We start from the raw sequence: 13950 nt of genomic DNA on the forward strand, positions 1-13950 counted from the left end.
CTTGCGACTTACCTCCAGTTTTGGAGTACGCTCCTCTGACTTTACGAAAATATTTTTGTTTTATGCAAAATGGTTCTCTTGCTCGTTATGAAGAAAGGTCTAAAATCTAGTAAGTTTTCCCCATCGATGGATTGGTCGGAACAGTGAACATCTGTGATCACCACAAAGTTTTGACTTAAATCCATAAGATTTCTTGTTTTTGTTTTATTTTGTTTTTTAATTGATTGATATAGAAATCCATACTTCGTAATGTCGAGTCGTAATGGGCTGTATTACTTATGAACAACAATTGAAAATTTTTTAAATGATGGGAAATACATTTAATTAAGTAAAGACCCGACAAAAACATTAGAAAGACAAATTTACAACATGCTAAAAAAAACATCAAAAACATTTTCACCGATGTAACGGTGTATTAAACAAATTACATGAATGAAAACAAGCAATTTTGTACAAAAAAAATTTAGCTGAACCGCTCTATTTTCTGCGCTCTAGCACCCAATACTTACTAGTACCGTTGTTTATAAGACACTCTGTTTAAACATATGACTGGCTATGTTGAAATTTTCAAGTAATACAGGGAAACCCAAAATTTGGCTCTGTTCCATCCTCGGTGGAACGATGTACCCCTCTTCGGCCCCACACCTTCCTTCATAGAATCATTGAGGAATTGATATATAGATACGAGATAAACTTTACACGCAGCTAGTAAAAATAGTTTTTTGATTATCTTTCTCATCCATATGTTCACGTAAGCCGATAGACATAGTTAATTTGGTGCAAATCTGATAATTATCGGTCTTATCTCCCATCGTAGGGATAGAACAAGCACAAATTGCTGGTAATGCCATACGGTTTATGGCATTGTCAGTAATTGTTTTATTATTATCCGGATTAATAAAAACAATGTTAAATCATCAATAATATTTAAATTAAGAGGATTAGAAGTGTAATTATCTTTTTCTGGTAAAAATATTTATTCACATACATAGACATAGGGTTTTCCGGACATAATCTCAATCAACCACAACAGGTAGAAAGTACTATACAGGGCATTTCAAATTCGACCCTCCCCACGGAGATCTCGGAAACTAGAGGAGATACGAAGAAGCTTAAATGGGGGCAAAACTGCGCAATGTAGCGTTTGACCAAATGCCGTTTTCAAAATTAGAATTTCCCTAGTACTTTCGAAGATGTTTGTGGTTTTGGACTTCGTTGTCAAATAACGCTAAAAAATAATAACGAAATCTTCAATTTTTAGTTTTTTTGGTTAGATTTGAAAGTACTCGGAAAATTAAAATTTTGAAAACGGCATTTGATCAAGAGCTAAATTACACAGTGTTTTGCCTCTATTTAAACTTCTTCGTAACTCCTTTAGGTTCCGAGATTCCAATGGTGAGAGTCGAATTGAAATACCCTGTATGCACTGTATATCTAGTTACATAGGAAGCGTTTAGTATTCTATAGAAAGTGAAAATTGACAATAATTTCTCCATTAGCAATCTAATAAACAATTATCTGGGTATGAGGATTGAATTTGTCTTGAATAATTTGAGGTGGGTAGTAGAATTCAATGGTGTTAGGAAAAATGACTTTTTTTGTTTTGAAAATGTTACGCAAGTTTAATTTTTTGAAAATTTAATACATTCATTTTTGAAAATGAACCCATTGAAAGTAATATCAACAGATGTTCATTACATTGAAAACCAAAGGTTTCTCTGTAAAACGCATTCAACTTTAAACTAAATAAAATGTAAAACGATGTTTTTAACCTATTCAAAAGTTCGTTTCTTTGTCCACATTTACCACGATTATAATACTTTCGATACTAACTTATTAATCGTTTAAAACACTTATATATTTATACTACTTATAACTTTTTCATCTAATATTTGTTTTTTTTTCCCTTCTCCATGGTACACCCACACGTCTATTATCTTAACACGTATAATTCAAAAAAGCTAAGAGCGAAAAGAGCGCATGGATTTTTAGCAGTCAACCATAAAATTATTTATCTATACGAGCACCTTCTGCCACTTTATTAATTTGTTGTCAATTTGCCTTTGTGCGCAGTGAAGTACATTCATAATACTTACCAAAAACCAATGGGTGCAGGTGGATCCAGAGTAAGATTTTTTCTTTCATACGATATTTTTCGAGTTTTAATTCGATAATCAACAAATACGATTTTTGTCCAAAAATCAATCATTTTTTAGGTCAACGAATCTTATGCTCAAGATGTTCATGAGAGTGCACTTAGAACGATTCACATAAATACGACCATTTATTACTGGATTATATTAATCATATCCATTATTGCGATTATAGGGAATTTATGCGTTATAAGATCAGTAAGTTTAAGGTAAGGAAGCGAAGGAAATATTTTGTATTATCAGGTAAATCTCTTTCCTTTATAATCGAATTATAATCGATATAGCATATACAGGGTGTTTCAGGAAGAAAGGGCCAGAAGTTGGGATGGATAGACCATTTAAAACGTAGTCAAGTCTAGTCAAAACGAGGATTTTAACCTGATTTTTTTCCGAAATATAGGTATTTTTGTAAATTTCGTCGAAAACCCGGCTTTATTATCTTAACCTGCTATTTCTCTATTTTCTACTACTCAAAACACAAATACCACTATAGTTTCAAAATTCACATTAAATTTCCTATAAGATAGGATAGTTTTTATTGGGAAATGTGCCTTTTCGAACTTAACGCAGCCTCCTAAAAAATAGGAAAATTTGAAATTCCATGTTTTTTAGTATTACTCAATGATAGCTTATGCTATCATTGAATTTCCCAGTTACTTCTTTGAGATGTCATCAAACTTGTCATATTTAATATATTTTTAAACGGTATACTAATTTTTAAGATTCAAAAATCTTTTGGCAGCTTTGATGAAATCTCAAAAAAGTAGCTGTGAAATTCATTACGTAAACTATTATTGAGTAATACCAGAAAATATGAAGTTTCGGATTTTCTTATTTAGGTGGCTGCGTTGAGTTGGAAAAGGCACATTTTCTAACAAAAACTATCGTATCTTATAGGAAATTTAATGTGGATTTTCAAAATGTAGTCCTATCTGTATTTTGAGTGATAGGAAGTAAAGCAGGTTCAGATAAAAAATAGTCGGGTTTTCGATGAAATTTACAAAAATGCCTATATCTCGAAAAAAGGTTAGTTCAGGTTCATTCTCAGTTCATTCTGGCTGCATTTAACAACGTTTTAGATAGTCTTATCCACCTTCAACCTATGGTCCTTTCTTTATGAAACACCCTGTATAATTAAATTTAAATAATTATTAAAATCTCTTTCGTTTCTCGTTATATTAGCATTCATCATAAGCAAGGTCTGCTGCTGAGGGCCCACTGTTTATATACCTATTAATTTATTCATTATCTCTTTATCGAATGGGGGTTAATGGTGTTTTTAATTGAAAGAGAATTTTAATTTTTATCCTCAAATAAGGAAAAAAGTTCGAAACCATAACAGAGAATTGAGGGAATTCATTATGCTTTAGCATTAATGTCATCTCAGATGTTGCAAGAATTGTTTTTCAAAAGATGTTCTCTTTATTTTCCAAAAATACACTCATCCAGAATCAGTTTTGCAGCCAGTGGAGCGATTATTTATAAGTAATTATACATATGTATATTAGCGACCAAATCTTGATTAATGACTTAAATCTATTCTAATATACTCGTACCTATTCCCATATTAATGTTCTTGCCAAGGATACTGGAGTGCAAAATTAACCGGACATTTAATTTTTTATATATTTTTAGCAAAAAAGTTTTGGAAAATTTTCTGAAATCTTGTTTATATTTTATTAGCAACAACGTTTTTTCTTGTTTAAACTTGTTTAGATTACTTTTGCCCGTTGTCCAGAATGAAGGCTTAAAAGTGATTTGATTGATCCGGCTTGGTGAGTCCACCCGTGGGCTCAAGATAATGGAAGACTGGATGCTCACGTTCAGACCACCTTGAAGTCGCAGTCTAAGGGGCACTATTTTCTGGTTAAAATTAACCAAAAACCTGTTTAACGATCACAAGATTTATTGATTACGCTACTGACTTGAACAGTATCGATATGTACGAGTACAGTTAAGACAAAGTTAACATTGAGCCATTACACGATATTAGTGGTTCCACTAGATCTTCGTGGTAAACAAAACGAGAAAAAAACGATGTAAACAAAATGACAAAATCGGGAAATGCGATCGATTCGCGAGTAACGGGAAAAAGACACCTGACCGCCTCATTTGGTTCTTAAGTACCAAAAACCGAGTAACCGAGGCATAGACGTACTCTTCCTCGGAAACCACTATAGGCTAACTTGCTACTTATCGTTTTAAAGTGTAATATTTTGGGTAAAAAGCTAGGTTGGCCCTTTATTGGTTTATTGCAGTCACATCGACTTTACGAAACGTGCGTACACACAAATTGTAATTTCCGCCAAAAAGAAAAGTGCCGAAAATTCCAGTGCCTGAGAATCCTCCCCTTATGGGAGCAAAATGGTACTGCAATCTAATCATATCGAGAATATTTCTAAAACAGATGGCGATAACTGCATATGGGCACAAAATAGGGTTTAGACTTAAACCTATAAGCTAAACAACTAACAATTAATACGTCGATATAATAGGACCCAAGTATTAACATCTGTATAGTCCAGGAAAATTCGAGTACTACGGTTTGTTCACTATCAGAGCGAAATAAACGTTTCAAATTAAGCAGAATTATTCTACGTTCTTGTGCTATTTTCAGTTTCAGTAAGTTTGCTTCTAGTGAAAATACGGTTTTCAGCTTCTTATTCTTGCAACAAAGAAATTGTGACACCTGAACAAAGAGCGCAAACTGTTGCCTTGCAAGATGCCGCAGTATTCGTTACCTCGCAAATATCTTAAGAATTTATCGAAGAACTCTATCAGATGCATTACGATTCCAGGAATCAGGACAATTCAGCAGAAGTCCAGAACAAAGTAGACCAAGAACGGCAAGTTTAATTAAACATCGTATTCATGTTTATATATTTTTTATATCGTTTTTTTTACGTTTCGTAGGCACTTAAATGAATCTGGAATAAATTCCAAAAGTCCTGCTACGGGACCTCTATTGACTATAGATCATCGACAAAAGCGTTTTCAATTTGCTCTCATTCATCTTTATGGGGGGGTGTTGAAGAATGGCATGCAATACTCTTCACGGTGAATCCAGATTCAACAGATACTCATCTAATGGGTGGAATAGAATTTGGGGAAAAGTTGCTAAAAGTTTTGTAAAATGTTGTTTTTCCCTTAGAATTCAATTTGGCGGTGATGGCGTAATAGTATGGGCAGGCATTTCCTTAGAAGCACGTACAGAACTTGTCACCATTCGTGGTGGTAATTTAAATACTGAACGATACATTGAACAATGGAAGAATATGTAGAGCCATTTGCGCCATTTATCGGTGAAAATTTTTGTTTAATATATGACAATGCTCGTCCACACATTGCAAGGACAACGCGAATCTATTTGGATAAACTTGATTTTCTTTTATTACCGTGGCCCCCGAAGAGTCCAGACTTAAACCCAGCAAAACACACATAAGATATTCTGGGCTGACGTATTGGTCGTACTAAGTTTTAATCCATAATTGAGTTGGAATGAATGGGAGGAAATCGCTCAGGAAGAATTTGCCATGTTGATTCATGGCATGTCCAATCGCATGGACGCCGTGATTAAGACTGGCGGAAACAATACACGTTACTAAGCATCTTGTTTTTCATTTAAGAAATTTATACGTGAAAAAATGTCTTTTTTTGTTAGCAAATTTGTAGACTTTCTTCTTTTTTTTTCTTTTTTTGTAATGTTGTTTCCTTTTTTTCTTACTGTATAAAAAATGTTAACGTCTCAATAATCAATTTTATTAAACTTTCAACTAGTAACTCTGTAAATGTTTTTTAATGCTTCTTTTCTGGAAAAATCCAAGTGTCCGGTTAATTTTACACTCCAGTGTACTTTAACCACCTCCTATTTCCAAGATAGATAATAGATATGTTAGGTGGATAAACTATGTCTTTTACAGAAAATATAAGTATCTGCAAAAAACATGTATGATTTCGTTAGCTATCTCAGACATCTTGACTGTGGTAACGTTTTGCATCAATTATTTGGATGTGCTGGGAAAACCTCGCGATATGGTTTGGGTATGTATTTTTTCCTTTACTACATTACATTACTATTAACGAATTCTGAATGCTGCAAGCATAACGGACGATTTGAATAAACAAGACAAAATTAATGTCACAATATTTGATCTGACTCGCCTTAAAATGGACAGCCTGTCCACGAACTGAACGTTATTTTATATATAGGAGGTTGTTCAAAAAGTGCTACATAAAATCTTTTTTCTTTTGAATGGCACCCTCGGTATATGGTTGTATTTTTGGGACTTCCTACAAATTTTTAAGATTATTTCATTTAAACTATTGATTATTTCTTGTGATCTGGGTCATCCTGTATTTTATATATTATTAGATACAAAAAAGGATGCCCACATTTACTGCAGTCAATATTAACTGCTTTTTCATTGGAGTTAAAATTAAATTTTCTTATAAATTTTCCTAAGAATATCATCCTGTAGATCGAGACAAACAATTGGGAAATGTGTCTATGGAGGCTACTACGGGTTACCTATTTCCAAATTCCAATTTAATATTATTTCAAACACAGAACCCCCTGATTTAATCTTATTTCTTCCAGTCCTCAGGAGAGTTTCTCTGCTGGTACAACCCCGTAGGCCAGGTAGTCAGCAATTTAGCAAGTTCTTTGGCACTTCTTGTTATCGCTATTGACCGGTACCACAACGTGATTTACGCACTAAATCCAAAATGGGATCCAGAATTGTGGAAGTGCGTTGAAGGCGCAATAATATTGTGGGGCATATGTTTCGGTAATAACAACATTATTAGAATACACAGGGTGGCACACTAAACTGGAATAAATTGTGTATTAGAAAATCCAATCGTTTCTCACAGAAATGAAAAATGACGGGTTCTCTTTCTTCGGATTGATAAAACTTTTTAATTCCTACAAAAAATTTACTTTTCTATTGTAACTAGTAAGTTCAAATTTTCAAAATCATCCTTCTCTATGTAGAGGGTTCTAGACACAATGGTAGAAATTAGTATTCACCGTTCAAAAATAGTGTGACAAAAATTGCCTTTTCCAGTCTATAAAAAGAGTAATTGACAGAATATTTGCTACATTAATTGTTACATTTAATTTTAACGCTGGTTTACTATTTCTTCATACTCACCTATTTACCGATTTATCATATTAGGTAGTGATTTAACTTCTTTGTTTTATGCCCTATCCAATTAAGTGTTACAACACACATCCCTTTGAACAAAAAAGTTTTGGTTGATTTCTAACCCCAATTGAAAGGTAAAATTCTTTGAAGAAGTGGAAAAGTTGCGTCAATTTGCAAAACAAGAGAGCCCATTATTGTCGATTTCTCGAGCAAAAAAAGATTTCCTAACAAACAGATAGATATTATTCCAGTTAATTGTTACACCCTGTATATTTAAGATTTAACAACTTCTCATACTTTTTAGGAATATCATATCCCATGAGTACATTTTACTTCCACTTGCCCGCTAGGATCATATCGTCTGGCGAAAATGTTTATTTTTGCATGGGGACAAACAACACTCGTGGAGCCATAAAAGTGTATTACGTTTCTGTAGCACTATTGTTTTTCCTCCCTCTCATTACAATGTTTGTTTGGTTTTACTACAAAATCGCCATTTTATTGTGGAAACTCAGAAAACCAGTGTCATCGAAGAGTACAACAAGGATTGAAGAACCCGACAACACCTCTTCAAGCAAATCATTCTCACACTGTTCCAACAGTTCCATGTTGAAGAATGCATTACGGCGCAAGAAAAATCCACAAATGCAGAAGAAAATCAGGACATTTCGAATCGTCATAGTCCTAATTTTAGCGTTTAATCTATTTCGAATGCCGTATTGGGTCCTTTGGCTAGTGAAACTTTTGACGAATGTGAGGGGGACAAATGCAGTTTGGAGAACTACCTTGATTTTTACTATACTAAATTTAGCCAATTGCGCCATGAATCCATTCTTGTACACATATTTAAATCAAACTATCTACGTCTGCTTGAAAGTTCACGAGTTTGTATTCAGGAACTGTTGTTGTTGCTTCTCAAATGATGAGTTTCAAGAGTACGAAAATGGTACTCACACAATTTACGAGGGAGTTTTAAGCCCTCCGATTGCTGCAAAGCAGGACTCGGAAAAGCGGGCTACTGATAATCGTAGTTATAAGAAATTTCCTCAGGTTCCTCAGTTTCCTAAATATACTTCGATTAATAGGTTTTAGAATTAGGAATTACATATTATTTAGATCCAATTACTGAAATTTTTTCTATAATATGGGATTAATTGTTCATTGTTAGATTGTGCAGATTATTTAGGGAATTTTATTAACCACCTGTAGTTAACTATTACACTAAAAATCAGGTAGTTTATTTTATTATTGAGTAATAACTATAGCCACACCTTAATAATTTACTACGATAAATCTATGTCACCAAATTTTATCTCGATGCTATTTTTATGTATTACGTTAGATACTTGTATTTACCTCTTAAATAGGTATATTGGCTCGACTTCATAAAAAGAAATCCATATTGCTGTTATGTGTCAATTCAACTTCTAATACCACTTAATAACAGTAAATAAAGTTAGCCTACATGTAAGGTAGATACTTAAGACTTATTACTTAACATGGTTATAACGTTTTGTTGACATAATGGCGACGGAATTGTATCAACTGAGCCAAGTTTTTAGTTTATGGATAGTATATAAGCTAATAAATTATACTTGTACTTATCTGTTAGATCAGTATTAAATTTATGCATAAAAAGAAGTACCTATTTGTTGTACTTCAAGAATTAAAGTACTTTGCAAAGAGTATGTACCTCTAGTACCATTTAACAGCAGCAAATAATTCTTTGTTGGTGTAGCAAATACTCAACTGTAGCAAATGCTTCGTTCGTATGATAAAAACATACTTTACATGCGAAGTAGATACTTCAAACATTAGCAAATAAAAACTATTTTTTATGCTTAGAACCAATTACTTAAACGTTGTTACGAATTATTTTTTTGGACACAATGACGACGGAATAAAATCAATAGGTAATACATTTGTAACTATTAGCCAAGTCATAACCATAAATAACTTCCTTTACACATGTTTGTAAGTATAGAGGCAAATGAGTATAGTATAGTTAATTCATAAACAATTTTTTATTGTTACCTTTTGGAACGCAACTTGTGTCGTGTCTGCCGATTAAGAAAGACCGCATAGGGCATCTGCCTTTAGATAGATGAAAAAGAAGATTTTGAAGGAATAAAATAGATAGGTACATTTAGTTTATGGATAGAATAGAAGCTAGCACATTATTAAAGAAGCTATTTGTTATACTTCAAGAATCTAAGTATTTCATAGAGAGTATCTACTGTAATACGAAAACAGCGGCAAATAATATTTATTTGATATGGTAAATACTCAACTGTTACAAATGCTTCAGTCTTCTAGAAAAAACTTACTCTACATGCCAAGTAGACACTTAAGCATTAGCAAGTAAACATCACTTTTTATGCATGAGACCAATGACTTAAACACTTTTTTTTAGAAAGAATGGTCTTATATTTCTTTTTTCCACAATTGAAAATAAAATGCTAAATTACTTTGAAATCCTACTATTTTTTCTCTCGTTTCACCACAGTGCAGGAATTGGACGAAATCTATAAGGGTTCTCTCAATTTCAAACTGGTTATGACTGTAACCCATGATTAAAGCCCATCATTCATGGGAGTATTGCTAGACGTATACAAATTGCCTACTTCCAAAATTTAAACCCGATGGCAATGAGTGAACGAACCATGACAGGAAGTAGTATGAAACACACACTGCGGTTGTGAAATACTTATAGTCCTCACGTTTTAGATGCCTCAGCGGTGCTTACTTTGGGACCTAAACTTGACTTTTAAATTATAATAATGTACTTCATAAAATTGTTGTTTAATCTAACATCAAGAAAATTCAAGCAGAAATAAAGGCTATTTGAGCAAATACCAATTTGGGAAACATTTGGGTCCATTAAGAGAAAAATCGAATGCGATTGTACAATATGTAAAACCCTGCAAAAAGTGCACATTATAATCTTTATTACTTCCTTCTCCTTTATATTTGACCACTTAAGAACGTTAAAAATTATTTTGATATCAAAGGGGTACTGAATTAAGGGATACGTCCGAGGAAGGAACATTGTCCGATTGAATCCTACTTTCTTTTCGCAACACAACCGCAAATTAAATTAAAGCAAACTTACCCCTTAAAATTTGAACTTAACTCAAAATCAATGATTACCGGCGAATGATACTTTTTCGCGCTAGTCTTGGTATCGCTACTGAATCCCCCGTTAAGAAATTCCATTAGAAATCAGTCAAACGTGACTAAAAACCGAGTAAAATAATCATAAATCCGACATCTAACCTTCAGTATTTACATCGTAACTATTTTTCAAATCTTTAGCATTAACAGAGTATTCTTTTAAGAAACAATTATTATCCAAAAAAAATGTATTTCGTCCAGTGTTGCATCAAATGGAAAAATTAGTTAGTTCGATAAAAAATAAAAGTCTATTCATACAATAGAATAAGTATTTTTATTACAATTTGTTACACATTATACATAAACACAACATCCGAATATCAGTCTTACTGTAAAAAAAACAACCACTCGCTGTACTTCATATATTTATTTTTTTACAATAACTTTTTAAAATCAAAAATAACGATAAATATCTACAAACGTAAATGCACATTCCAACAGTCACTCGGCCTATCTGAAGGTAAAAATCGATTTAGTCGGTCCTAAATCATGATTATGAAAAACGAAAAAGTTGGCATTCTTAATCATTGCACTTAAATACTTTTTCCCGTTGAGCAAATGGTATTTAAAAAAATCAAAGGTAAGTAGAATCTAGGAAATATACTGTGAGTATAGTAAGAGATAACGTCTCAAATAATGATCATAGCATATTTCCTGAATTTTATAGTAGGTATTTTAGGTGCAAATTTAACAGGTGATTTAAAAAAATTAAAAATACAAGAATCTACATTCTGTTCTTGGACAGTATGATTCACATACTTGGGACACATTGTGTAAAACTTACACAATGTTTACAAGAATGCGTTCTGTTCTAGTTGGATATTATTTGGGCGTTACGGTGAAGATGACTCACACAAAAAAAAATAACAAAACTACTCTTTCGTCTTATTTTGTACTATAACAAAACTTTTACCAGGTGATGCTACATTGAAATGTTCAATATATTAACGTCAATCAAACAACCACTATAATGTAAATATTACATAGACGGATGGCACAGTAACTTAGGAATTACTATAAACAATATGGCAAAGAAAATGTCACATTTGATTCAAATTTGAAAGCCATCAGTAGTTAATTTATGAAATAAAATCTTAAACAATATTAGTTGGTCTTTATATCCATGTAGAAGCGAAAGACGTAAGAAGTCTCAGAGGTGACGATAAAATATAATAAACGTGAATTAGAATACTTAATAGATTAAATTGAAAAACAATATTTTTTATTCATTAGAAATTAATTATAGCATTATTCCCTACACACTCCTGAAATCAAACCGCGTTAGCGTTTGAATTTGACCAACACAGTATGTCCAAAAAATGAACATTTTTGGTTCAGATTTTTTACAACATCGTCAATACCAAAAAAAATCAACATTGGGAATGTTCCCTGTACGGTTCGAATTTTGAGAGCCAGATTATTATCTTGTCTACCATTGTTATCCATTTTAACGGAGTGGAATGAAACGATTGTAAATGAGATATAGATTGGCCCACGAAAGTTGATCCAGTATATTTCTAAGAATGATTACATTTTTGTGCAGTACAGCGTTCTTACTTTAGATGCAACGAAATAAATAAAATGTTATGAAACATCTAGAGTAGAATACTCTGTACACTTATATGCCAAAAAGATTTCTGGGAAGTGTGTTCTCATTGAAGCATGTTATATTTGTTTATCATATATTGAGAAACCATCGTCTCCCGTTATTTAATCGCGAACAATGCGAGTCGTTAATGTAGTCATTTTGAATGTTATTACTATAAGATATTCATTTGTCATAATGCTATATTAATTTCCAAAATAAACAAGTTTATACAAGCCATGGCTGACGAATGGCCTTATTGCAACAATAGGAATTAAAACCTGAAACTTCATACATCAACCGCTATACGACCATTGAGTTTGAGGCATTACCCTTAAAAATTAATGCTACCTGAAACTTGTCCAACTTAATATTTACAAATTAAAGTTACACTATGTACACTCGGCGTAAATGTCTTTTTTCAGTGGTACCTTTAACTGAACTTAAAGCTTATTTATTCAAATATAAAATATTATTTTCCTCAATAATAAGTCAAAAGTACTACCTCAAACGTAAACGTGTTGAAGATCAAATTTTAAACTATTTAGGTACACCCGAAACTACACAATCTTAATGCTAACATCTGGTTCCAGTTTCGAAAGTGTCTTTTTCACTCTTAAGGAAGTTAACCGCACGTCTGGATTCGAATGCCAACACTCCTGCATTACTTTTGACATATTCAGTAAAATCTCCTCAGATTCCCATCTCTGAGGAATTTGCGGTCGAGCCTGCTTTATGCACACAACCTGCATCATATCCTCGAAACTCGGATCACTAGGAACGCAATCGTAGTATGGCACTGCATAATCATCTACCGTCTTCATATTATCACCAGTGGCACATCTTCTGGAAATCTCCCAGAAGACCAATCCCAAGGCGTACATATCTGCTTTTTTATGAGCCTCAAACTCCAAAACGTTTATGGTTTTGTTTAATATTTCTGGGGCCATGTATCTCTTGGTGCCGCTACGCACATTAGGTGGAACATCTATTTCGTTCGTGTCGCTTAAGAACCTTACTGCCAGACCAAAGTCTGCAATACAGCATTCTCCGTCTCTTTTGACTAGGATGTTCTTACTCTTGAGATCTCGATGGGCGATGGCAGGTTTGCCTTTAGTACTGAAAATTTCAGTGTGTAAGTGGGACAACCCACTCGCAATGCTTCGGGCCATGATGAGTAAGCTGTTGGGGTCCAGATAATTGGTTTGCAGGAAATCGTACAAGGACCCATTTGCGTGGTAGTCGGTGATCAAGAGCATTTGAGTCCAACCATTTCCTTTAATATCCGCAGCTATAAAGCTCAAAATATTATCGTGTCTCATGAGCACAGTCTGGTAGATCTCAGTTTCCCGAAACCAGCTTTGCTCCTCGGTAGTCAAAAATATCTTAACAGCGACTTTCTCCCCTCTCCAAGTACCCATCCACACCTCACCATATCTGCCTTTACCCACAGGCTTAACTAATCTAATCTGTCTGGAAATGGTTCTTTGAACTAATATAGGTAATCCTGATCCAGATCCACTGGACTTTTCTATTAAGCTAGCTAGAGCACCATGAATCTCCATATTAGAGTACTTTTGCGAAGGACAGCCTTTGGAGTAGAAGTTGAATTTTCCGTGACCTTCCTTCCTTCTATACTTCATATAGACGAAAGCGACTCCCAGTAAGAGGATGCAGAGGCAAAATGTTACTGAGCTGAGGAGGACAGTATATGGCAAGTTATCGGTGGTTCCGAATGTTGGCACATCTGTGGTAGGTCTGGGGGCGTACATTGGCTTGAGGTATTTGTTACAGAGGTCGGAGTCGTCGCAGCATTGGATGCTTTTGCCGTTTTGGTGGGGGACTAGGTGGCCTTTACACTGAAAAGCGAAAAAAGTATTACATTGCTGGA

At 33.7% G+C, this 13950-nt stretch overlaps 2 protein-coding genes across 6 annotated transcripts in view; one reads left to right on the forward strand and one right to left on the reverse strand.

The window, feature by feature from the left end:
• The first annotated feature begins 1988 nt into the window (after nucleotides 1–1988).
• LOC136417741 (QRFP-like peptide receptor) lies at nucleotides 1989–8392 on the forward strand. The gene is made up of 5 exons (XM_066403540.1): nucleotides 1989–2126; nucleotides 2217–2362; nucleotides 6074–6194; nucleotides 6751–6940; nucleotides 7605–8392. The coding sequence occupies exons 1-5, from the start codon at nucleotides 2106–2108 to the stop codon at nucleotides 8390–8392; spliced, it is 1266 nt and encodes a 421-aa protein (XP_066259637.1). The 5' UTR covers nucleotides 1989–2105.
• Nucleotides 8393–10729: 2337 nt separating this feature from the next.
• The window catches only part of tkv (thickveins), a 79833-nt gene continuing 76612 nt past the window's right edge, over nucleotides 10730–13950 (reverse strand). For all 5 annotated transcript variants that reach the window (XM_066403676.1, XM_066403677.1, XM_066403679.1 and 2 more), the window contains one exon: nucleotides 10730–13918. In XM_066403676.1, coding sequence (XP_066259773.1) covers nucleotides 12620–13918 — 1299 coding nt within the window. In that variant the 3' untranslated portion in view covers nucleotides 10730–12619. The remainder of the gene's footprint in view (nucleotides 13919–13950) is intronic.

The sequence above is a fragment of the Euwallacea similis genome, chromosome 30 (assembly GCF_039881205.1).
Source record: "Euwallacea similis isolate ESF13 chromosome 30, ESF131.1, whole genome shotgun sequence".
NCBI lineage: Eukaryota > Metazoa > Arthropoda > Insecta > Coleoptera > Curculionidae > Euwallacea > Euwallacea similis.